General features: G+C 41.5%; 1 protein-coding gene across 1 annotated transcript in view; it reads left to right on the top strand.

Annotated features, from left to right (window-relative positions):
- The first annotated feature begins 661 nt into the window (after positions 1-661).
- The window catches only part of Klp10A (kinesin-like protein 10A), a 153508-nt gene continuing 130791 nt past the window's right edge, over positions 662-23378 (top strand). Inside the window, exon 1 of the mRNA XM_019047135.2 lies at positions 662-1073. Coding sequence (XP_018902680.2) covers positions 1016-1073 — 58 coding nt within the window. The 5' untranslated portion in view covers positions 662-1015. The remainder of the gene's footprint in view (positions 1074-23378) is intronic.

The following is a 23378-nucleotide window of genomic DNA, read 5'->3' on the forward strand; positions in this document are numbered from 1 at the left end:
TGGTACAATTAAGTTGAGCATCCAATGTTTTTTTTTTTTACTTGATGGACCAAAACATGAATAGAAAAATTGAAAGCACACGCTTACATGGAAAATCTAATTGATTGTGAATACTGAATTTCTATGTTTTACTGTTTTTCAAAAGAAAAGAAGGTAAATTGGAAAATTTTACCGAACGATGATGCCATGAAGGGAGGGGGGGCTTAGATTAATTTTGTGAAATTTGCTGGCTGTCAGAACGCTTTTACAAATTCATGCTCCTGAAAAGTGTCGCTGGTGGCGCAGAAGATGAGGAAGAATCTTTACGTTCTTTTTTAACGATTCCATTAATTTTCGGAAAATTCACAACCCCCTAAACACATCCTTAAGTCAGAAGGCGGGAGGGGATGGAGGGGTAAAGCGGGCGACACAGCGCGCGGGAAATGGCCGATACGAACTCATGCACGCACGGTATCATTATCACTCTGTTATCACAGGAGCGCGCTTGATCGAGTTATCTAATGAATGAAAAGCGTTGAATTTTAAATTTTGCGTAACGTTCATTTCTAACAGTCCGAGGAAATTTTTTTTCCGCATGCTGTTTTGCCGCTGGGACACTAACGCGCTCTAAACCCCCACTTCAAGATTTGAATTTTCGTTTTATGATGGTGGCGCTGCTATCGTATCGTAACGAGTTTCCGTCCTGTTCCGAGAGCGCCCATGATCGAGTTCCGAGATCAACTCGTGAATTTTTTCGTGACATCTTTTAACAATCCTTTTCATCCCCATAAACAAGTAAACCGTGCTCTCGCGCAGTTAATTTCGGAGTGATAACCCAGTGCATCAGCATCAGAATGTAACTGTGTCTCTTTTCATACCAGTTTTTTTTGTCCCAACCTCGTACCCTTTCTCTCCGTGCGAAGTTGTTTGGAGTGTGAAATCTCCCGAGGTTCTGTAACCATGCCGCTATTTTAATATTATCGACGTTTCTGTGATCGTTTTCTAAATTATATGTGCTTTCCAATTTGTTTCTAAAATGGAGGATTTACATCTCATCAAATCCGGGACGAGCGTAGACATAAGAAGAACAGATGGTGAGTCGTGTTGCTTCACTCTCATCCTCCTCATAACGGTTATCTGCCGATTTTCGGTGGATATTTTCTTCACGTTCTTGGCGTCGTTATCACTGCCGTTATCGCTATTATTATTTTTTAAATTCATCTCGTCGGCAATCGTAAAGGAACAGCGGGATCTCGCATGGTAGCTGAGATAATAACAGTCGAAGTTGCTGATGGCCCTCTGGCAAAAACTAGATTGAACCTAAAAGAGAAAGTAGAAAACATCTTCGCAGCTCGACTATTTGAGTTGGACCTGAATATGATAATAGTTGCTTCTTTAAAAGGAGATGTGTATGTTCCTTAGTTTGAGTATTCAAACATGTGAATCAACCCTGGCCCAATAAGTTTTAGGCTAATCTTCAGATCGAGTTAGGAATGCTATCTAGGGTAGGTGTGAGGTTAGCTCACCGCTAGCTTATCATCGGTTTGGCTGCTTCTCTGCTAACCTGTCAAAATGCAAGCAAGGAACACATTATTTGTGTAGCCATACATTTTGAATAATGAAAGCAGTAACCCAAATTTTCCATTGTTAACTTAATCAGCATGAAAACACCAAGTACTCGTGTAAGAATAACGCCTCTCATTGCAATAGAATACCAATGAACAGAAAATGATGCTTAAATCAACTGACAGCTGATAATAGAAAGTATTGAAGGATATTTGAAAGAACTTGAAGAGGTCCCCTCTCTGTTAGCATCGTTTTTGGATTGTTTTATCCCGATCTTCACTGTATCTCAAGTATTGAAGTTTCTTTTTGCTGACAGAATGTACACATGGTGCCACCATCTCTTATTACAATTTAACCTTTGTTCTAATAAATGTGTTTCCTGTTTGCTCTCTTTATAAATTAGCCTCTTTATATGTAATTGAAAGGCTAAATTAAAAAGATAGGGTCGGGCCTCTATATCGCGTCGACCCCCTCTGGAAGTTAAAGCTCTATGAACTCCTGCGGTTGGTAGTACACTCCCGACCGCCCCTGCTATTCTAACGCTACAACGGTCGCCGATTGGCCAAAAGCCAGATTGCACCATACTCAAACCAACAACCAACATTACGGTGGTCAAATTGCTTCATCTTAGTCTCCCTTCTGCACCATACATTATTTGTCAGAAAAATTTCCAAGCCCTTTCATTCAAATCAAGAGTTTTATAAAAGGGAAGCTCTCCCATTAAGTAAGTAGGTAGGTAACCAAATACCAAGTGATGAATTTTCAAGACAGCCTTTTGTGTCTGTTTATATCATTACTTTAATTTTCAAAAGCCCAGAAATGTATAGTAACTCGAGTTAATTTTTAATTTTTTTTTTTTAATACCAATTTCAAGTAGCCTATCGGCTAATCCCACGCTTGTTACCCCAGAGTGATGTTTGAAGTGTTCTCTGTTGAATTTTTTTGATAGGAACTGAGTTGATATGATCTATCAGTAGGTAAGTATCAGAATGCTAAATGTATGAATGCTCATTTCCAAGTGCCACCTCCATGGTTTGTTATGCTCTGAGTGAGGACTGAAGACATAACCAGGAAACAATCATTTTCTCTGATCCCAGAATTCTTAGGAAAGTACTATCAGCAGGTTCAGATCTTTAATGATCCCTAGATTCCAGTTTGAACCAGTTTGATTCAGTGAATACCTGTCTTAACCAGTCTTCATTTCATTGAGCTCCGAGAAATAGACCTGAGTTTTTCACTTAAGTCATCCTGAAGTACACTCAGGTCCTTCCTTGTAGGTCTTTCAGGTTGCACCTATTGCGGCTCTGTAGACACTTACACTAGAATTTGTGATTTCAACAAGCTCCTTTCTAATATGGACAGAATATATTTAAGTAAATACCTAAGTAGGTATTGCAGAAATTATTTAATTTCTCAATTTTCTTAGAAATTTTGGAGAGTGCTGAGGGAGAGAATTCAATAATGCTAGGATCCTCATCAGAATTCCCTGAGTACTGACAGTGAGATCCTACCTGTGAACGAAAAGAAGATAGGATATAACATCAAAGCATAGGTTATCATCCCCAATTACGTCAAATTCCATAATTTAAGTTCTGTAGCTGTTGCATGAAGCCCCTGTTGGATGATGTTATTCACCCGTTCCACTCAGAATCAGTCTGTTAGGGACTAAAAGTAAATTTTGCATAAAACAATAGTCATAGTGAAACTTGTATCTACTTGACAACAGGATGAAAGTCTGTCTGAAATATTTTCTCAATATGTAAAGCACCATCGTTCAAAACTCAACTCTCAGAGATTGCAGGCAAACACGGCAGGAGGTTGGTCACATAATCTGAACATGCTAAAAATTATCCAGTTTTCCAAGATGTTTGAAAAGGGAAGTTGAAATGAGTGAACTTGCTTGTGAGGCAGGAAGAGAATTATGGTTTTGGTCAGGTTACTCTCATCGGTGACCAGGCATTTCATTTGATAATTTGAATGATGTAAATTTTAGGGATTGAGGGGTTTTAGGGGCGATTTTGGAGGTGTGCTTCCCGGTTTCGTTTCATATTTTCAGTTGAAAAAAATCTTTATTGAGAAATTTCTTTATTTCGTTAGAAACCTAAAAGTAGGTACGCTTGGAGCCAGAAACTTACGTAAGTCGTGCTGATTTATTTACTTTTGTAGCTCAAGGCAAGGCGTTCTTTTGAAGAAATATGCGGAATGAGGGAATTTTTTCGATTTAGAGCTTAATTTTTTTCTCTTTTTCTTCTTCTTCTTTTATATCGAAGAAAAGAGATTTTTCGTGTTATTTTCAATTGATAAAATGAGAATCAAAGGCAAAGCACGCTCCTTTACTAAAATGTATCGCCTAATGCACAATTCGTCGCCCGGCTGACAAAAAGACGTAACTCAACACTGAAATGAGCCCGGAAAAGCATTGAATCGTACGAGCAACAGGGTTCATTGCAAATTGTAGTTACGCCCTTGCCCGATTAGCTTCACAGGCAATCGTGCGAGTTTTTAGCAAAATACCCTATTTTTCGGTGAAATGTGCGATTTGTCTCACTTCATTTTCAGCATGGAGAAAAAAAGTCATTCCCTATAAAATTACCTCACAAATGAAGATTTACTTCGCGTACGAGAAACCCAACAGTTAGTCCATCATTTTCTCCCATGGTCAATAAGAATCACACATTTTAACCAATACTGCCGTGCTACGAAAAAACGCCGTACGGACCTTCAGACGTTGCCGAATTTCCTTTAGTTGATAAAACACGAATTTCATGGTAAACTCATGCATATTTTTCCTCCTATTTCCAATTTTGCTTGCAATTTGCTTTGCTTTTTTTTTGCTTGCTTCCAATTTTGTTTGCAATTCCACCTAAAGTCCCTGAAAATTTCAAGGAAAAATATTCATATCTTTCCTCAAAAATATACATTTTATTGAAGGAAATTCCGCAACTCTCGAATCTTCATACGGCGTTCTTCCTTAGCACGGCAGAATAGGATCGCTCCATACCCCTTTGTCTTCTTTGTCTATAGCCTTTTCTATCAATGGAGTTGTTGCATGTGTGAGGAATTCGCGATTTGATTGCGCCAACACAGTACGCGGAGTACAGTCGGCGTGGAATGCATATCAGCGCCTACAAGGCTGTGGGAATACTTCACGCATTACGCCAAACACAGTACGCCAGTGCGCTCGACATGAATCGCATATTAGCGCCTACAAGACTGCCTGAATACTTCACGCATTACGCGTACGCCACGGTGCACATTTCAATCGTTAAGTATTCGCATTTTCTTGCTGTTAGACCTACCGCCCGCGATGTACACAATTTCCGACCAGTGTACACCGCGAGCCTGCCGTCCCAGGTTCCAAGGATCGCTGAGATTTTGCATCTCTGAATGGTACCTTAGTTTACAGGAACTGAAAATTTAGTCTGCATGATAGAGTCTGCTAGATTGATAGGGCGAGGTCTCTAAGAGATATTGTCTCTGTTCTTGATGGCAACGTCTGAATGCAATTGTTCGCGCTCAATGCATGTCCGTTTCGCAAACACGAAAATTTTAGACACACTCACTTCTTTTGTTGTCCGCTGAAGAAGTTGTCTAGTATGTATCAAATATTTGTTGCGCATAATATTTCAAACTATCGAGGCACGGAATGAAAAATCATGCCGAATTCAACGGATGTGTTTCCCTCGTTGAAAAAAAAAAAACATGTGGTGGGAAACACATAACGCCGCCAATGGAGATGTTGCATGTGTGAGGAATTTGCGATTTGAGAGTCGATTCTATTGTAAAAGTTCGCGAGGAACACGATGGTGCCACAGGTTTTCTCTGAGAAATCAACTCCCAAGCTCAAAAAAAGCTCTCGAGTTGAGGTCAAAATGGAGGGGATATCCCACGCTGTCCTGAGAGTCCACCTCTACATCAAGACAAACTCTCCATGCAAAGATATGGAGCAAATGCATTGACAGGGCTGCCTTTTTATTTTGGGACTCTAAAACTGAAAACACGGCAACCCTGTCAATGTATTTGCTCCCTATCATTGCATGGAGAGTTTGTCTTGATATAGAGGTGGACTCTCAGGATAGCGTGGGATATCCCCTCCATTTTGGCCTCAACTTGAGAGCTTTTTTTGAGCTTGGGAGTTGATTTCAGAGAAAACCAGTGGCAACATCATGTTTCTCGCAAACTTTTACAGAAGAATCAACTGTCAAATCGCAAATTCCTCACACATGCAACATCTCCATTTCACTAATCAGCCCGCTGGGATAGTCCCACAGGGCGTCATTCTTTTGCCCACGAGTGTGGCGTCCCGCGATCTGCCCCGGTCGGAATGCGGCTAAAAGGTGAGATGAAGGGGTGGTGGGCCGGGGGTGGGGGCGGTGAAATTTCAGGAAGTCCGGAGCGTGCGGCCAAGTTGGCACGCCGCGGCGCCTCGCGTCGCGATGCTCCGCGGTCGTTGCCGCGCGCGTTGGGCGTCACGACGCCCCGGGCGGGGGCATCGCATCGGACAGAAATCGCCGCGCCGCGCGGCCATCTTAAAACACGCCTCGACCGGTCTCTCAACGTCTTCGTCAGGACCGGCCACTCGAGCCTCACGTGTTTTGCATCTCGGACCGGGGCCGATCGTCCCCAGATGGCGCCACTGGGTTTTGACCCTTTACTTATATCTAGAGTCCCTTTATACTGAAAGTCAAGACAATGTGAATCCATTTCTGATTGGTTCCCGTATTTTAGGCCTTCACGGTGTCACAAACGGGAATAAAGATTACATTTTCACCGATTGCAGAGATTATGATCTGGAATGGACCAAGGAATTACGGGTTCGGAAAGGAACAAACGGAATGAGAGAAGGAGCGGAGAAAGGAATTTGAGAATGGGCCGATCAAAGATCGCAAAAGACGTTCAATTTCTGTAATCTTTATTCCCGTTTGTGACTCCATGAGGGGGTGTTGTCTTGACTCTCAGTATAAAGGGACTCTACTTAAATCTGTGTGGCAAAATCGATATTTATCGAAGTCGCAGGCTGTTCGGCCTAGCAGGGTGTCTATCAGTCCGGAAGTGGAGCTCTTGCATGTGTCAGGAATCTGCGATTTAAGTACTTTTTCTAGAGTAAAATTCCACATGAACCACGATGGTGCCACTGGTTTTCTCAGAAATCGACTCCAAAGCTCAAAAAAAGCTCTCAAAGTTGAGGCCTTAATGCAGGGTACTTAGCGACCTGGAAAACCGGAAAATGTCAGGAAATTCAGGGAAAACTTCAGGGACTGGCCGCAATAATTCGGCATGTCAGGGAATTCGATTTTGCGAGCGATTCTCGTGTCAGGATAACGTCAGGGAAATCGAAATACGCGAATTTTCCGGAAAATGCATCGCAAATTTTACCTTGCGAAGATTTCTACCGGAAGTTCTGTTGATACCTTTTAAATTTTAAAATCGAGGCAAAAATATCTCTCATAAGTTTAGGAAACATATATTTTGCTCTATTTATTCATTCTATTCCTAAGACATGTAAAAAATTTTGCCTACCCCTAATCAGTTCAGCCGTGTCGAAAAATTAGGAATATTTTTCCATTTTGTCAGGAAAATTTCAGGGAATTTAAATTTCTCCCCCGTTTTCCTGGCCGTTTTTGGAAGGGGAATCTGGGAAATGTCATGGAATTTTTTTTTTTTTTTTTGAAAATTGCTAGGCACCCTGCCGTTGAATGTGTCAGGAATTTGCGATTTAAGTACTGTTCCTAGAGTAAAATTCCACAGGAAATACGATGGTGCCACTGGTTTTCTTAGAAATCGACTCCAAAGCTCTAAAAAGCTCTCAAAGTTGAGGCCTTAATAGGGAGGCCCACGCTACTCTGAGAGTCCACCTCCACATCAAGTCAAACTCTCCATGCAAAGGTGTGGAGCTATAGTAGCTCGTGCCCGTGTGCTTATATCGTCGCTCCTCTGACGTAAGGGCGTATCTCGATTTCCACATGAACCCTGTTCTCCATATAACTCCATGCTTTCTAGGGCTCACGTCGAAATCGAGATACGTCCTTACGTCAGATGAGCGACGATATGAGTGACACGCGAGGAAATAAATTTGTCAACCACAACGTAGACATTTCTCAATAAGTCACGTTTTTTAATAAATTCTCAAAAATTTTGCGCCCCTCGGAATGTTGCGCCCTAGGCTATAGTCTATGCAGCCTATTGGTAAATCCGGCCCTGGTCAAGACTCCAGATCCAAGCGACTTCTTTTTCCACGCAGTGCACAAAGTATTGGTTACTTTTTCTTGCTGTGTAGTATTCGACTGAAATTTGCTCCATACCACGATGCTTGCCCATTCCGGCCCCAGATCCAGCTCAAAACCCAGGGGTCGAGTCAAACTACGATCTCCATAGGCGCCGAGCCAGGGCATCGTGCCGGCACCCATTCAGTTCGCCGTTTGTAAATCGAATAAACAGGTTAGAGTGGAGTGTGAAAGTTCGCGCGGATCTGGACAGCGTCTCAAGACCTATCTCCGTCGCGGAGCGAAATGAAGTCGCGCCGGTCTGCCAAATCGTTGCTCCTGCATCACAAATGCGTACAATGGAAATGATGCTTGTGTGAGGAATTTGCGGTTTGACTGTTGATTCCTTTGTAAAAGTTCGCGAGAAACACGATGGTGCCACTGGTTTTCTCTGGAATCAACTCCCAAGCTCAAAAAAAGCTCTCAAGTTGAGGCCAAAATGGAGGGGATAACCTACGCTATCCTGAGAGTCCACCTCTGCATCAAGACAAACTCTCCATGCAAAGATAGGGAGCAATTACATTGACGGGGCTGCCACTTTTTGGGGACTCTAAAACTGGACTGCTTTTTTCAATTTGGAACTATAACTTCTGGCTCTTCTGGAAAAACACTGATACGCATAGGGAAACGAATGGCACGTACGTTGTTTTTAAACCGGGCTAGAATTTATAGTTCCAAATTGCAAAATGTAGTCCAACTGAAAACACGGCATCACTGCTAATGTATTTGCTCCCTATCTTTGCATGGAGAGTTGGTCTTGATGTAGACGTGGAATCTCAGGGTAAGGTGGGATATCCCCTCCATTTTGGCCTCAACTTGAGAGCTTTTTTGAGCTTGGAAGATGATTTCAGAGGAAACCAGTGACATCATCGTGTTTCTCGCGAACTTTTACAATATAATCATCAGTCAAATCGCTAATTCCCCACACAAGCAGCATCTCCATTCACTTTCACGTGCAGAACGGGGGTAAGAAGAAAATGGACCGAAGTCTTGTCGAGAAACAGCGCCATTCAATAGAAATTCTAGTCTTTAATAATGGGCCAACTGGATGGATTTATGCTGAAAGGAACTATATGCAATTGGAAAGATGGGGTGTGCTCGTGGAAGCCGGATAAAGAACAATGTATAAGTGGATATAGTTCCTTTTGAGAAAATGGAAAAGCGGGATTTTCAATTAAATCAAAAGGAACTGAGCGCTAACTCGTGAGCCGTGGGCATGTGACAAGAGCCTTGTGGACAGAGCTCATGAGTTGAAGACCGTGTCGTTGATCGTCGTTTCTCTCGTCGTTGCCTCTGACGTCACTGGCGCTTTATATTTCCCATTCATTCTTATGGGCCCACCACGAACGAGCACACCCCATCTTCCACTTGCACATAGTTCCATTTAGCATAAATACGTCCAACTGTTGATTGATGCGCTTCAGGTTGATTTGATGTGACATCTCTTCGTTTCCTTCACGAAGGAACGTAACTCCATTTGAATGTTGCAAAATTTCTCCTCGCAAATTGCATTTGTATTATTACACGTTTATTTTTCCTTAAAATTTGCAGTTATTTTAGATTTAATTGCGAACGAAATATTCCGAAAAATTGGAAGAAAAACCGTCACTATTTTCCCGATAAATTCGTATTTTATCAGAGAAAAACTGGCAACGCCTGGAGGCTCATACGGCGTTTTTCCTTAGTATGGTAGCATGCAGGTCAAGTGATTCTGGGGTATGTAGGGTGTCTAGTATCAGAATTTTCCCGATTCTATCAGGATTTGTGGTCAATCAGGATTCAATCCCGATTTCATCAGGATTTGAGGAAAAATCTGTGATAAAATCAGAATCAGAGAAAAGTCGGACGCTGAAATTCGAGAGTTCTGCTTTCGAACATGCTTTTGCAGATATTTTAATTTTTCTCCGCAAAAAATTAAGATTTGATCAGGATTTGGAAAAATCATGAAATCAGGATTCAGCAGTCAAAAATCAGGATTCAGCAGTCAATAATCAGGATTTAATCCTGATTTCATTTGGATTTGAGGAAAAATCGGTCGTAAAATCAGATTAGAGAAAAGTCCGACGCTGAAATTCGAGAGTTCTGCTTTCGAACACGCTTTTGCAGAAATTTTAATTTTTCTCCGCAAAAAATAAAGATTTGATCAGGATTTGGAAAAATTTTGGAATCAGGATTCAGCAGTCAAAAATCAGGACAAATCAGGATCAAATCCCGATTTCATCAGGATTTGAGGACAAATCGGTCGTAAAATCAGGATTAGAGAAAAATCGGCCATCCGAAATTCTGGAGTTCTGCTTTCGCATACCTACGCTTATAAGTACGTAAATATTAATTTTTCTCCGCAAAAATCAGGATTTGGAAAAATCATGAAATCAAGATTTAGCAGTCAAAAATCAGGACAAATCAGGATTTAGCGGTCAAAAATCAGGACAAATCAGGATTCAGCAGTCAAAAATCAGGACAAATCAGGATCAAATCCCGATTTCATCAGGATTTGAGGACAAATCGGTCGTAAAATCAGGATTAGAGAAAAATCGGCCATCCGAAATTCTGGAGTTCTGCTTTCGCATACCTACGCTTATAAGTACGGAAATATTAATTTTTCTACGCAAAAATCAGGATTTGGAAGAATCATGAAATCAAGATTTAGCAGTCAAAAATCAGGACAAATCAGGATTTAGCAGTAAAAAATCAGGATTCAGCAGTCAAAAATCAGGACAAATCAGGATTTCTCAACATGAAAAGAACTACACACCCTTTGCCATTTTTCTTCTCGTTCAAGATGCCGGTTCGGCAACCGCGGTGGGATTACACTCATCCACGTTGGGATTGTTTTAAGCGGGCGGGCAGCGGGCATTCTTTCCCCGGGTTCGCTACTCGGCTCAATTGACTCGCGTCCAAATTTTCGAGCCGCCGCGACCGCGTCCAGCGGCGGCGGCATGGAAATCGAGTTGCAGGAGCTCATTGTTATGGCGGCTCCGTCGTCCGACGCCCCCGGAACCCCGCAACGGGACCGCCCGGGAATCGGGAATCGAAATGGGAGCCCGGCTCCCTGACCGGGAATCGCACGCTCGCCGTGACCTCCGCGGCTCGGGAAGGGCTCGTTATGCCTCGAAATTGCGATCCATCGATTGATCTACCGTTTAAAACCCGTGGAAAAGTATCGATCAACACACTGGAAAAAAAACACATTGGATCTAGAGTCCAGACTCTTGAAAACAGAGTTCGAAACTCACATTTGCCTTTTAGGTGCCACGCGGCGCATCAAGCCCGATTTTTAGGCGCCATCGAAGATTTGTTAGGGGCCGAATTGACTTTTTGCCTACGTATCACAGCGCATTTAGTGAAAAGTTAGACGCAAGATGTCTTCGTAACAGAACTTGTGAGTAGCTGTAACTCGGGGAAGACAAAACCGCAAATGATGAAATCGTGAAGAATAGAAAAAGCTTTCCTTGTGGTGCTGAAAATTTCGAATAATCACCTAATATGAAAATTCAGATTTTTAGGGGGCAATTTTTAGGGGCCACGTTGGCGCAGAGCCTTCATTTTTAGGCGCCATGTCCGATTTTTTACGCGCATTTGGCGCGTTGGCGCCTGTGAGTTTCGAATACTGCTTGAAAACATTGACAAGAAAAAGGACTCGTAGTCGAGAACAAAAAATAAGAAATCAGGACTTTGCCATTCCAAATTTTTACGAAGGGAAACACAGGGTATTTTGCTCAACGTAGTCGAGGAAAATTCAAGTAATTTTGAAATGTTTCACAAGTTCCAACCCTGCTCTAATCACGCAAAAATCAGTCAATAACACACTGGAGAAAAACCTGACTCTGGAGTCCAGACTCTTGAAAACATTGACAAGAAAAAGGACTCTTGATTCAAGCAAATTTAAGCTTAAATCGAAAGGAAATCCGCTCAAATTAAGAGGTTTGGTTCTTGATCTAAGCTTAAATCTGATTGAATCAAGAGTATTTTTCATGTCGATGTTTTAAAGAGTCTGGACTCTAGATCCAATGTGTTTTTTTTTTCCAGTGCAGGGTGTTCGCGACAAACACATTTATAAGAGATTTTGTACTATAGGTACAGCTGCAAATGGGAAAATATCGATAATCGACCGTTCATGATTTGGCACCGAAACTCGAAAATTCCTTGAATATACCCTCTTAAACTTTTTTTCTATTTTAGAATTCTTAAATTTTGGACAAATAATCAGAAGCAGTGTTCGGAACTCACAGGCGCCAAATGCGCCGAAAAAATCGGTCATGGCGCCTAAAAAATGAAGGCTCTGCGCCAAAGTAGCCCCTAAAAATTGCCCCCTCAAAATCTGGATTTTCACAGGAAGTCACATAAAGAAAGAAAAACAAATCTATTTGAATTGGAAAAACTCAGAATTTTCAGCACTACAAGTGAAAGCTTACTTTTTCTGTTCTTCACGATTTCATTCTTAGTGCTTTTGTCTTCCTCAAGTTACAGCTACTTACTAGTTCTGTGACGGAAACATTTTACATCTAACTTTTCGCTAAATGCGCCGTAATATATGGGCTAAAAGTCAATTTGGCCCCTAAAAAATCTTCAATGACGCCTAAAAATCAGGCTTGATGCGCCACATGGCTCCTAAAACTCAAAGGTGAGTTTCGAACACCGGCCGTGACTTCCGCGGCTCGGAAAGGGCTCGTCATGCCTTAAAATTGCGATCCATCGATTGATCAGCCGTTTAAACCCATGGCAAAGTATCGATCAACAGGGTGTTCACGACAAACACATTTATGAGAGATTTTTTACGATAGGTACTACAGCTTCAAATGGGAAAATATCGATAATCGACCATTCACGATTTGGCACTGAAACTCGAAAATTCCTTGAATATACTCACTTAAACCATGATGTCTAGTTCTTTAAAAACCGGGATTCATCAGGGAACGAAAATTTACCGGGAAAATCAGGGAATCTGTTCCAGAACCGGGAATCTCTTCTCCAACCACCCAGGGATCATTTCGTTTTCAAATGTGGCGGTCTAATCTGACGTGCGCCACAGATTAATTAAAATCGATATTCATATCTGAAACTCTGGAAAATTATATTCCTTTCCCCAAGAAAATCCCAGGAAGTGGAAGAAAACTTCGGTTTCTCATCGCGGAATGAGCTCCTGAAAATCAGGGAAAATCAGGGAAAATCAGGGAATGAGCTTTGCCAAGAAAACCAGACACCATGACTTAAACTTTTTTTCTATTTTAGAATTCTTAAATTTTGGACAAATAATCAGAAGGGTATAGGTTCGATCGACAAACAGGGTTGCCACAGTCAAGAAAAACTGGGAAATGTCAGGGAAACTGACATAAGTGTCAAAAAAAAAAAATTGTCACTTCATCTTTCTTTGCTTTCTAGAATGAGTTTGAAGTTTCAAACAACAAATGCCTGAAACTATTTCTAACTACGTCCTTCTAACCATCTGGCTTATCTTCAATTGCCAGGGAATTTCATTCTCTAAATTCTGTGGCAACCCTGACAGGGTATTCGCAACGAACACCTTCTATAATAGATTTTTTTTATCATAGTTTTAAATAAAAAATATCGATAATCGCTAAAGCATAGCTATGCGTGGAATCAGAGATTTTAAACGGAAAATCTAAAACTAAAGAAAGAGTAAAATATGAGAACATTGAGACAGAAGTTTATTTCTTTATTCTTTCCTATTTTTCTCCCTTCCTCAAGTCCCACGCAACTTTCCGAGCGAGAGCTATCCCCCAACACAGCCAACCAGTGGCGTGGCGTGAAGGATCGATTATCGATTTATCGCCGTTTGAAGCTATGGTAAAGAATCGATTACCAAGGTGTTTGCTGCGAACACCCTGATAATCGATCTTTTTTCATAGGTTTGAGTGGCGTATCAATCGATATATCGCAAAGCACGCCACGCCACTGCCCAATACAGCCAACTTGACCCTAACCTACCGCGTGTTTCCGACGAGTTGACACGCAATTCTCTGGTACGTAAGAGGCATGGGGAGAGGAAGACATGAGTCACAGTCACAACAATCTAGGCGTCCATCGGAAAGAGCTAACATGAGTGTTATTGCCCTCTTTTAAGGCTGCCTTGGGGCTCATATCCCACATCAATTCGTTTCCTTCGCGAAAGAACGTAACTCCATTTGAATGTTGCAAAACTCCTCGCAAATTGCATTTGTATGATTTTATGTACCTATATTTGGTGGCAAGTCATTTTTCCTAAAACATTTTTTCCTACTGCAATTTTTCCTGATACTTTTTTCCTACTCGTTTTTTGTTCCATCACAGTTACTCCTACGAGTGAGATGTCCTACTGGCTTTTTTCCTAGGAGCATTTGTCCTAAATTCAATTTTAAAACTAGGGGATCGAGAAAGTAAAAAAAAAACAACATAGGTACCTCACAAGTTAAAGTTGTGTGACCGCATGCCCGTAAGTAGTGGAGCTTCATCCTCCTCCTTATATTGAGGGTATAGAAAGCTCAGCTTGTGATGTCTCCTGTTCACGCGTTTATATTCGGGTCGCTGAGAAAACTTTACTCTTTCTGAAAAATTTCCCTCTACTCTACTCATGTTTACGTTTCAATTATTATTGGATTATTAGGACAAATACCCTTAGAAAAAAAGCCAGTGGGACATCTCACTCGTAGGACTTACTGTAATAGGACGAAAAACGAGTAGGAAAAAAGGATTAGGAAAACCTGATGTAGGAAAATTTTTTTTAGGAAAAATGACCTAGCACCGTATATTTTTCCTTAAAATTTGCAGATATTTTAGATTAAATTGCGAACGAAATATTCCGAAAAACTAGAAGAAAAACATTTACTATATTTCCCCGATAAATTTGTATTTTATCAAAGAAAATCTGGCAACACCTGGAGGTTCAAACGGCGTTTTTCCTTAGTATAGCAGTTTGCACGTCAAGTGATTCTGAGATGTGCAGGGTGTCTAGCATCAAGATTTTCCCAATTCTATCAGGATTTGAGGTCAGTCAGGAATTAATCCCGACTTTATCAGGATTTGAGGAAAAATCGGTCGTAAAATCAGGATTTGAGTAAAGTCGGCCGTCTGATCGGATTTTTCTTTATATAGCTATTTTTGAGAAGTTATATTTGCCTAATTTTTCTCCGCAAAAAATCGGGATTTGGAAAAATTATGAAATCGGGACTTAGCAGTCAAAAATCAGGATTTCATCAGGATTTCCCAGAAGGAAAAAAAAAAACTAGACGCCCTGCATGTTTAAGCAGGGAGTATCTTTTTAAACTTCATTCGCACCAATGCTTTAAATGGGATCCCCCTATTTTTAGAATGAAGGAAACAAATTGACTGCAGCTCGGAGCTTGCATGTTTATCGTCGCAATTTCATTCACTCTGGATTTATTCTATTCTTACTGTCAGGAAGCACGACAAAAACACCTCTCCATCGCACCTCAATCTCAACGTAGGGACTCCCCCAAGCACCCGCGAAACTTTCATTAACGACATTCCCTTTCTTTCCCAATTATCGCCGTAACGGCCGAGTCATTTTTAAAACCTTGGTGTCGACAGCTCGTTCACGAATCCTTGAAAATGTTGAAACAGGTTCTGGTTTCGCGGAAAAAATTAAATTGCTGATTTAACAATTCAATTGCTAAAAACAGTGACTGCAATATTTCAATGTAGATCATTCACAACACAAACAAGCAGTTCCAACGCCCAAGCGTTGAAGGGCGCTTCTTTGTCAAAGCATATTACTACCAACTTATGTACCCGAAGACTGACGAAGCTGGAATTTAAAGTGGGATTCTTTAACCGCAAAATCCTTCAAAACTTCAGATCGACCGCGAAGACCTGAAACTTTCCACAAGCACTTTGTGATGAATTTAGTCGGTGGCGAATGGAAACATAAAGGATTCACTGTAAATCAGACGACGGGAAAGAGCGGCGGAACCTCTAAAGCTGGTGCGTCAACGCAATCTAGCGGACAGCGGCGTCGCGACGCCGCGAGGTAGGGCGCGCAGGTCGCGGGGGAGCGGGGCCGCGTGAAGAGGAGTTCAGCAATGGGGAGGGGAAGCGCGGGTCGCGGGGAAGAGAGGGACCGGCCGGCCGGCGGTGACATCGGCGCTGGCTGGACCCATCCATATTCACGGCGTGAACGCAGGCAGCGCTAATGTCTCCGCTAACTGGAGTTGGGGGTCCTTATTCATTCTCTTGGTCCATGACATAACCTTAAACCTTCCGCTCAATGCCGCAAACAGCTGACGTGTCGATGCTGCGCCAAGAAAATGAACCAATCACAAAGTAGCACAGTAATACGTCACTAAAATGAAGAGATCACGTGACTGTTCGTAATATTTTCAAATCGATCTGAAAGTACTGCCTCGGATATAAGTATTTAAAGCATAAGGAGGCCCTAAAATACTTTAACCAGGTAATACGTCCGTGCGAGATTGTTATGCTTAAAAGCAAAACACTTCACGAAAACTTTTACGAGTACCAGATGCAGAAAAAAATCAAATTTTCCCGGGTGTACCAGAATGGCGTCATTACCCATAAGGCAAAAGGGCATGTAGTATAGTACATGTTACATCGGGGGAGTCGAACGGTTGGAAAGGGCGCATCTGGTACCCAGAAGCGCCCAAAATGCTACTTTAACCACCCCCGTTGTTAAATTAAGTAGTTTACAATAGTGTTTAAAGTGGCATTTTTTTTTGTTGTAAAATCTACGTTGAAACATTGCAGTCACTTTTTGTCATGGGAACGGAGTTCCCCATGATATTACGATCGTTCCGTTGCTATCGCTATGGGATTCCCTATACCTCTGCGACCTTGAGCGTTTCGCCCAGTCTCCGATTTTTGGTTGATTTTCCGATGTATCAAAAACCGTTGTATTTTTTAGCCAATCATGTCTCTACGTCAAGTTGTGTTGATTTGCTAAAATTCGCTTTCAGCGAGTTTTTTTCCACCTTGAGATGTCGTGTCTGACTGGTAAATCTGCGCAGAACCACGAAGTTCCGTTTTTGGGCAAATTCTTTTTTTTGGGAGGTTCTGATTGGTTATTTTTCGCCATCAGTTTTCTGTTCGTTGGTGCAAAAGATCGCCTACCTCGGTGTTCTTGAGAAGCCGCCATTATCCCACCTCAAATTTGAAAAATAGAAGTAAAGAAATAATAACCATCGTACAAGGTGGAAAATTGTTCTGGAGGACTCGTTACGGATAAAGAAGTCAAAATCAGAGCTCGATTGATTGATTTAATTCATGGATACGCAAATATTGCCTTAGCTCAACTGCCGCGATCGGAATGCATGCTGGGATGAACCTCGAGACGCATTAAAACAGTGCGAACCATGGCTCCTACAGCAATGCGCTTCATATTCCAAAAGCAGTCAAGGTCTCTTGTGATAAGTCCCGCCCATTGCCCGAGTCTTTTAAATGCTATTTTTACTCTCGCTCACGTGGATCCGTTATAGCCTAGTTGACTAAACCGCCTCGTATTTTTGATTAGGTGCGGGCACCCGGCGATCGGGAGTTCGATACCCGACGATGGGAACTACTTTTTAATGGTTGTATTGAATGTTTTAGACTAATCATCAAAAAATAATTAATAGTAGATGATAAATGTACGAACATTTTCTCGTGAGTTAATATGTTAAACAAAAATACTGGAATATACCTCCTTCATATAATCAGCCACATGTTCCCCCAAATTAATGACGTTATTTTCTTTTTTCAATAAAGTTAATTTGCATTCAACGTTCGTAAGTTAAGCAAAAAGTACCTATTGATACAAATAGAAAGACATGAAAATAGTATGTCTAACATTTCAGTTGTTTTTTTTTTTTTTTATTTATTTTTTGTTTTTTTGTTTTTTCAATAAAACAAATTGACTGGGACTAGAATCATCGTATCTCTGAAGACAAAAGCTAAGTTTTTTGATACAGAAATACTAATATATTCATCCTTTATATAATCAGGGAGATGTTGACCCAAATATTGATGTATATTTTCTCTGTTCGCCCAAATTAATGATGGTATTTTCTTTTTTCAATAAAATTAATTTACATTCCACGTTCTTAAAGCAATATTTTCTCCAAAATTCAGCAAAAAATAACAATTTATACCTACGCAAAAAGTAAATAAATAAATAAAGCAATGACATGAAAGTAGTATAGGTAGTACACATCTAACATTTCGGTTACATCTATTTGAATGAAAAAAATGGCAACTTAGGAAGCACATAGGTCACTTATCGACGGTGAAACTACCAAACCACGTATCTCGGTTTGCGACGTCGCAGACTTCCTGTCATACTTTATTTTTTAAATGAAAAGCTACTTAACGTCCAGTCTTGAAAATTTCCGTGATTTTTCCTCTTCGTGCGGAGAAAATTCTGTGAAAATTTTAAGGAATGATATTGATTTGGTCTACTTCAAAAAAATAAAATGTGAGCGGAGATTTTTAAACACCGCAAACGAGATACGTGGTTTGGTAGTTTCACCGTCGTTATGATGCGTATTCGGGCATATGCGTAGAGTAAAAATATCATACTTTACGCCGAAAAAACGAAACTGAAAGTTAAATGCGTTAACTTCCAAAAACCATACATAATCCAACGAAAATAAATCATTGGTAAATAACAGCTTTCTTGTATGCAAAGAAAAAAAATTAAAAATGTTAAAAAAGAGATGTCGACACAAAATTACATAGCCCCTTCAATTCTGAAGATACTACAAACGAACTGTACCTTAAAATTTTCATATCCCAGAAGCAAAAGTTCCCATGACGAATATTGCTATCGCTAGCGATTGCAAAAACCAACTTGTTTTAGCAATTGAATTGTTAAATCAGCAATTTAATTTCTTCCGTGGGGCCGCCCTACCGTCCAAGTTATTAGGTGCGAGCTTCTTTAGGGTGTCTAGCGAACGAGAAAACCTGGGAAACCGGAAAATGTCAGGACATCTTTTTTGTGTTGGGGTACTCAAGGAAAATGTCAGGGAATCCGCAAAATTGGGCATGTCCGGAAATGTTATTTTGCAAGCTATTTTCGTGTCAAGGAAATCGAATAATTCGAATTTTTCGGAAAATGTCTCCGTAATTTCACTCTCACGGAGATTTACACCAAAATTTCTACCAGAATTTCTGCTAATGTCTTTTAAGTTTTAAAATTTAGGCTATAATCTCTCGTATAAGTTTAGGTAGGTTCCATATATTTTGCTGTATTTATTACATTATATTCCTAAAACATGATAACATGTAGTCAGTTCAACCGCGTCGAAAAATTAGGAATATTTTTCGTTTTTTTAAGGGAATGTCAGGGCATCATTTTCTCCGTCTGTCAGTGAATTTTAAATTTTCCCCGGTTTTTGGCCGTTTTTGTCCGGGAAATCAGGGAATGTCAGATAATTTTTTATTTGAAAATTGCCAGGCAGCCTGTTCTGGAGAGGGGTGGTCTTAAATAAACCTTAAAAAGCCGTAAAAGCAAGAACTCCGCAGGTAATACCAGTGGCGTGGGACTTTTGAATCACCCTGTAGAAGATAGTCCCTGCGAACATGAGTCATAACGTCTTGTCAGCGAGTAACCCCGCCGTTTGGGTTTAAGCTCTCACGGTAGCTACGTAAAAAGCGTACACCTGTTATTATTTGGCTGACCTCTATCGGCCCCTTGTAATCCCTCGTCGTTGTTAAACCCTGCCCTGCGATCCCACCCCCTCCCTCTCGCGTTGTTACCCTTTTTTAGTGTGTCCTTTACGTCCGGGGAGTCCCGAGGGTTCCAACTCAATCGATAAGTACTTCCGTCGCGATGTTTTAATGTAATTTCTGATTTTTCCTCGCCTTGTCCCGCCGCGAGAGTGCGCCAGCAGTGATGCTTGCAAGTTGGCAACACTGTTTTCCGTCCATTCTAACGTATGTTAAACAGACGACGCTCAGGCGTTGCCATCTAGAACAGAGACAATATCTCTCAGAGACCTCGCCCTATCAATCTAGCAGACTCTATCAAGCAGACTAAATTATCAGTTCTTGTAAACTAAGGTACTATTTAGGAATGCAAAATCTCAGCGATCCTTGGATTCTGGGACGGCAGGCTCGCGGTGAACACTGGTCGGAAATTGTGTACATCGCGGGCGGTAGGTCTAACACCGAGAAAATACGAATATTCAACGATTGAAATGTGCACCGTGGCGTACGCGCAATGCGTGAAGTATTCAGGCAGTCTTGTAGGCGCTAATACGCGCTCCATGTCGAACGCACCGGCGCAGCGCACTGTGTTTGGCGCAATGCGTGAAGTATTCCCTCGGTCTTGTAGGCGCTGATATGCTTTCCACGCCGACTGTACTCCGTACTGTGTTAGGCGCAACGCGTAAATTCTTCCTCCAGTCTTGTATAGGCGCTGATACGCGTTTCAAGCTGATTGTACTGTGTTCGGCGCGATTATTTAAACTTGCGGAACCTAAGCTGCGCAATCGGGTGTGGCTGTGGCATAAGTTAATTTTGGAGGGCAACACTATTTTTCGCCTAGTGCTGGTTGTTGACAACTGGTTGAGCAAAAAATATACAATTCGCCTAATGTAGATCGATGAATGTCAGGGGGACACTTTCCCAGACGAGTTTTTGTAATTTAGGTTAGGATCGTTAATCCAATTTCTCAACTCTTTGGTCATTCAGTCATCATAAGGCAAACATGAGCGTTGAATTTCGGAAGTAACTTCTACATTACACTGCCGTACTAAGGGAAAACGCCGTATGAGCCTCCAGGCGATGACAAATTTCCTTCGACGAATCACTAATTTTCAGGAAAATTTGTGAATATTTTTCTCTCAATTTCTCAGATAATTTTGTTTGTAATTTGATCTAAAGTGTCTGAAAATTTCAAAGAAAAGTATTCATGACTTTTCTCATAAAGCAACATTTTATCGAGAGAAATTTGGCAAATCTCGAATGTTCATACGGCGTTCTTCCTTAGCCTCGCAGTATAGAGGAGATAGCAGTGCAGGGTCTCCAAAATGCATTGTCTCCGGTGGCGAGGCGTGCATGATCGATTACACTGGTCAACATGGGTTCTGTCCTTCGAACCAAACCAATTTTTTCAGTTCCCAGGTGCTAAAGAAGCCCGGAAATGGCCATATTAACTTCAGGAAAATTTGCTGGTTCTCAGGGCGCCGCCATCTCGAATTTTTCAAAATTGAGAAAACCCACGATTACATTTTTGCAAATATCTCCTCAACGGTTCATCTCAAAAAAAAATCTAATCGTGGGTTTTCTCAATTTTGAAAAATTCAAAATGGCGGCGCCCTGAGGACCAGAAAATTTTCCTGAAGTTAATATGACCATTTTCGGGCTTCTTTAGCACCTAGGAACTGAAAAAAATTGGTTTGGTTCGAAGGACAAACCAAAACCCGAAATTTGTTGTGCTGTGTTATCGATTTTTTCCCATTTGAAGCTATGGTAAAGAATCGATTTTGAAAGTGTTCGCTCCGAACACCCTGTTTATCGATCCTTTTACATAGGATTAAATAGCAGATCAATCTATATATCCCAAAGCACGCCATGTCATTGATCGTCTCTGCCCGGTCTCGTCGAAATTAGCGTCATGATCAGAAAAGAATAGATCGTATTCGATACATCAAACGGGTGAGATTGTATCGATATCGATTGGTACAAAACATAAACATAACCTCAAAATTCAGAAATCTGAGAGAACGGGTCTTTTGTAACAGATTTTTTATTATTTGGAGCACCAACTGCCAATGTAAAGTGAAATTGTCAGGAAATTTCTTATTTTCAGCTTTTCCAACTTAAATCCTTACAGTTTCAGTTTGGTTTGAGGTTATGTTCTATTGTTTTGAACCAAACGATACATCGAACTGTTATCGAATACGGTCTATTCTATAGTTTTGCCATCGAATCCGACATCCACGGGCGAGAAGGAGGGTGGGTCCGCGGTCCCTTCCGCGACATCGTTCATCACCATCGTCGTCTCCCGGATCAGATCGGGTCAGCCGCTAAAATTAGCCGCGATCCTCTCGGTTTATCGACGCCGCCGACTCGAAGCCGAATCTTGGCCCTCGCGCGGGCGGTGTTTGATGAGCCTCGAGATCCTTATCACCGATCGATGACACGCACCGCTCATCGCAGGTGAGTCCTCCACCGCCCGGTCGCGGTGCCGCGCGGTGGGACGCGATATCCGTCCATTCAAATTCTAATTGACACCCCCCCCCCCCCCCTCGCCGCAAAGTTCGGCTTCTTGGTTTCGGACGAGCAACCTCTTAGTGGCAGGTGGAAAATTTTACTTTCGGGGATTCAACACTTCCTTTCGGACAATGGAGATGTTGCATGTGTGAGGAATTTGAGGCTTGACTGTTGATTCTTCTGTAAAAGTTCGCGAGGAACACGATGGTGCCGCTGGTTTTCTCTGAAATCAACTCCCAAGCTCAAAAAAAGCTCTCGAGTTGAGGCCAAAATGGAGGGGATATCCCACGCTACCCTGAGAGTTGACCTCTACATCAAGACAAACTCTCCATGCAAAGATAGGGAGCAAATACATTGAGAGGGCTGCCACTTTATTTGAGGACTCCAAAACTGAAAACACGGCAACCCTGCTAATGTATTTGCTCCCTATCTTTGCATGGAGAGTTGGTTTTGATGTAGAAGTGGACTCTCAGGTTAGCGCGGGATATCCCCTCCACTTTGGCCTCAACTTGAGAGCTACTTTTGAGCTTGGGAGATGATTTCAGAGAAAACCAGCGGCACCATCGTGTTTCTCGCGAACTTTTACGTTAGAATCAACAGTCAAATCGCAAATTCCTCACACATGCAACATCTCCATTCTTCGTCTCCCGCACGAAGGAACGCAACTCCATTCCATGGTTGTCGAATTCACTGACGGAATGCAATATTTTACGCGAATATACCTGAACAATTTTCGTCGACAATTTGTCTGATTTTTGCACGAAACCAGAAGAAAAATCTGACAAATTTTCAGTTAGAAATTCTCAAAATTCTCCCGCTGAAAATGCAATTCAAGCGGACTAATCTGACAAAATTGAAATTTAGTTACGTTCTCTCGTCAGAAAAAAGACGAATTGGACTGCATTTTGCAATTTGGAACTACAAAGTCTGGCTCATCTGAAAAAACGCTTATGTGCATAGGTAAACTAATGGCACATACGTTGTTTTTAAACCGGGCTGGAATTTATAGTTCCTAATTGCAAAATGCAGTCCAATTACAAGTCATCATACCTTTACCTTGCGGACACGAGCGTGGCGTGATGAACCAAACAAAGTTCCCTAACTTTAGCTTGTTTGCAAAACTAAATGCTTAACACGTTCTTGAACATCCACCTGGTAGATAGGTGAACTCAACTGTTGAGTTGGCTGACTTTCGGGACTCCAACATTCAACTGTTGAGTCAGCAGTTGAATGTTGTCCCGAAAGACAAAGCTTCCGCACCATCGCCTCCCCAAAAAATAAAAAAAAAAAATCGCCCATAAAGAATTTCAAGCTGCGCTACCAGCCGGAGTTTCCGTTGAGTCTTTCTTACCCAAACGAAACCGCATTCCATGCTACTGTTCTCTCATCTCATCTATTCATCGC

Source organism: Bemisia tabaci, chromosome 8 (assembly GCF_918797505.1).
Source record: "Bemisia tabaci chromosome 8, PGI_BMITA_v3".
Lineage (NCBI taxonomy): Eukaryota > Metazoa > Arthropoda > Insecta > Hemiptera > Aleyrodidae > Bemisia > Bemisia tabaci.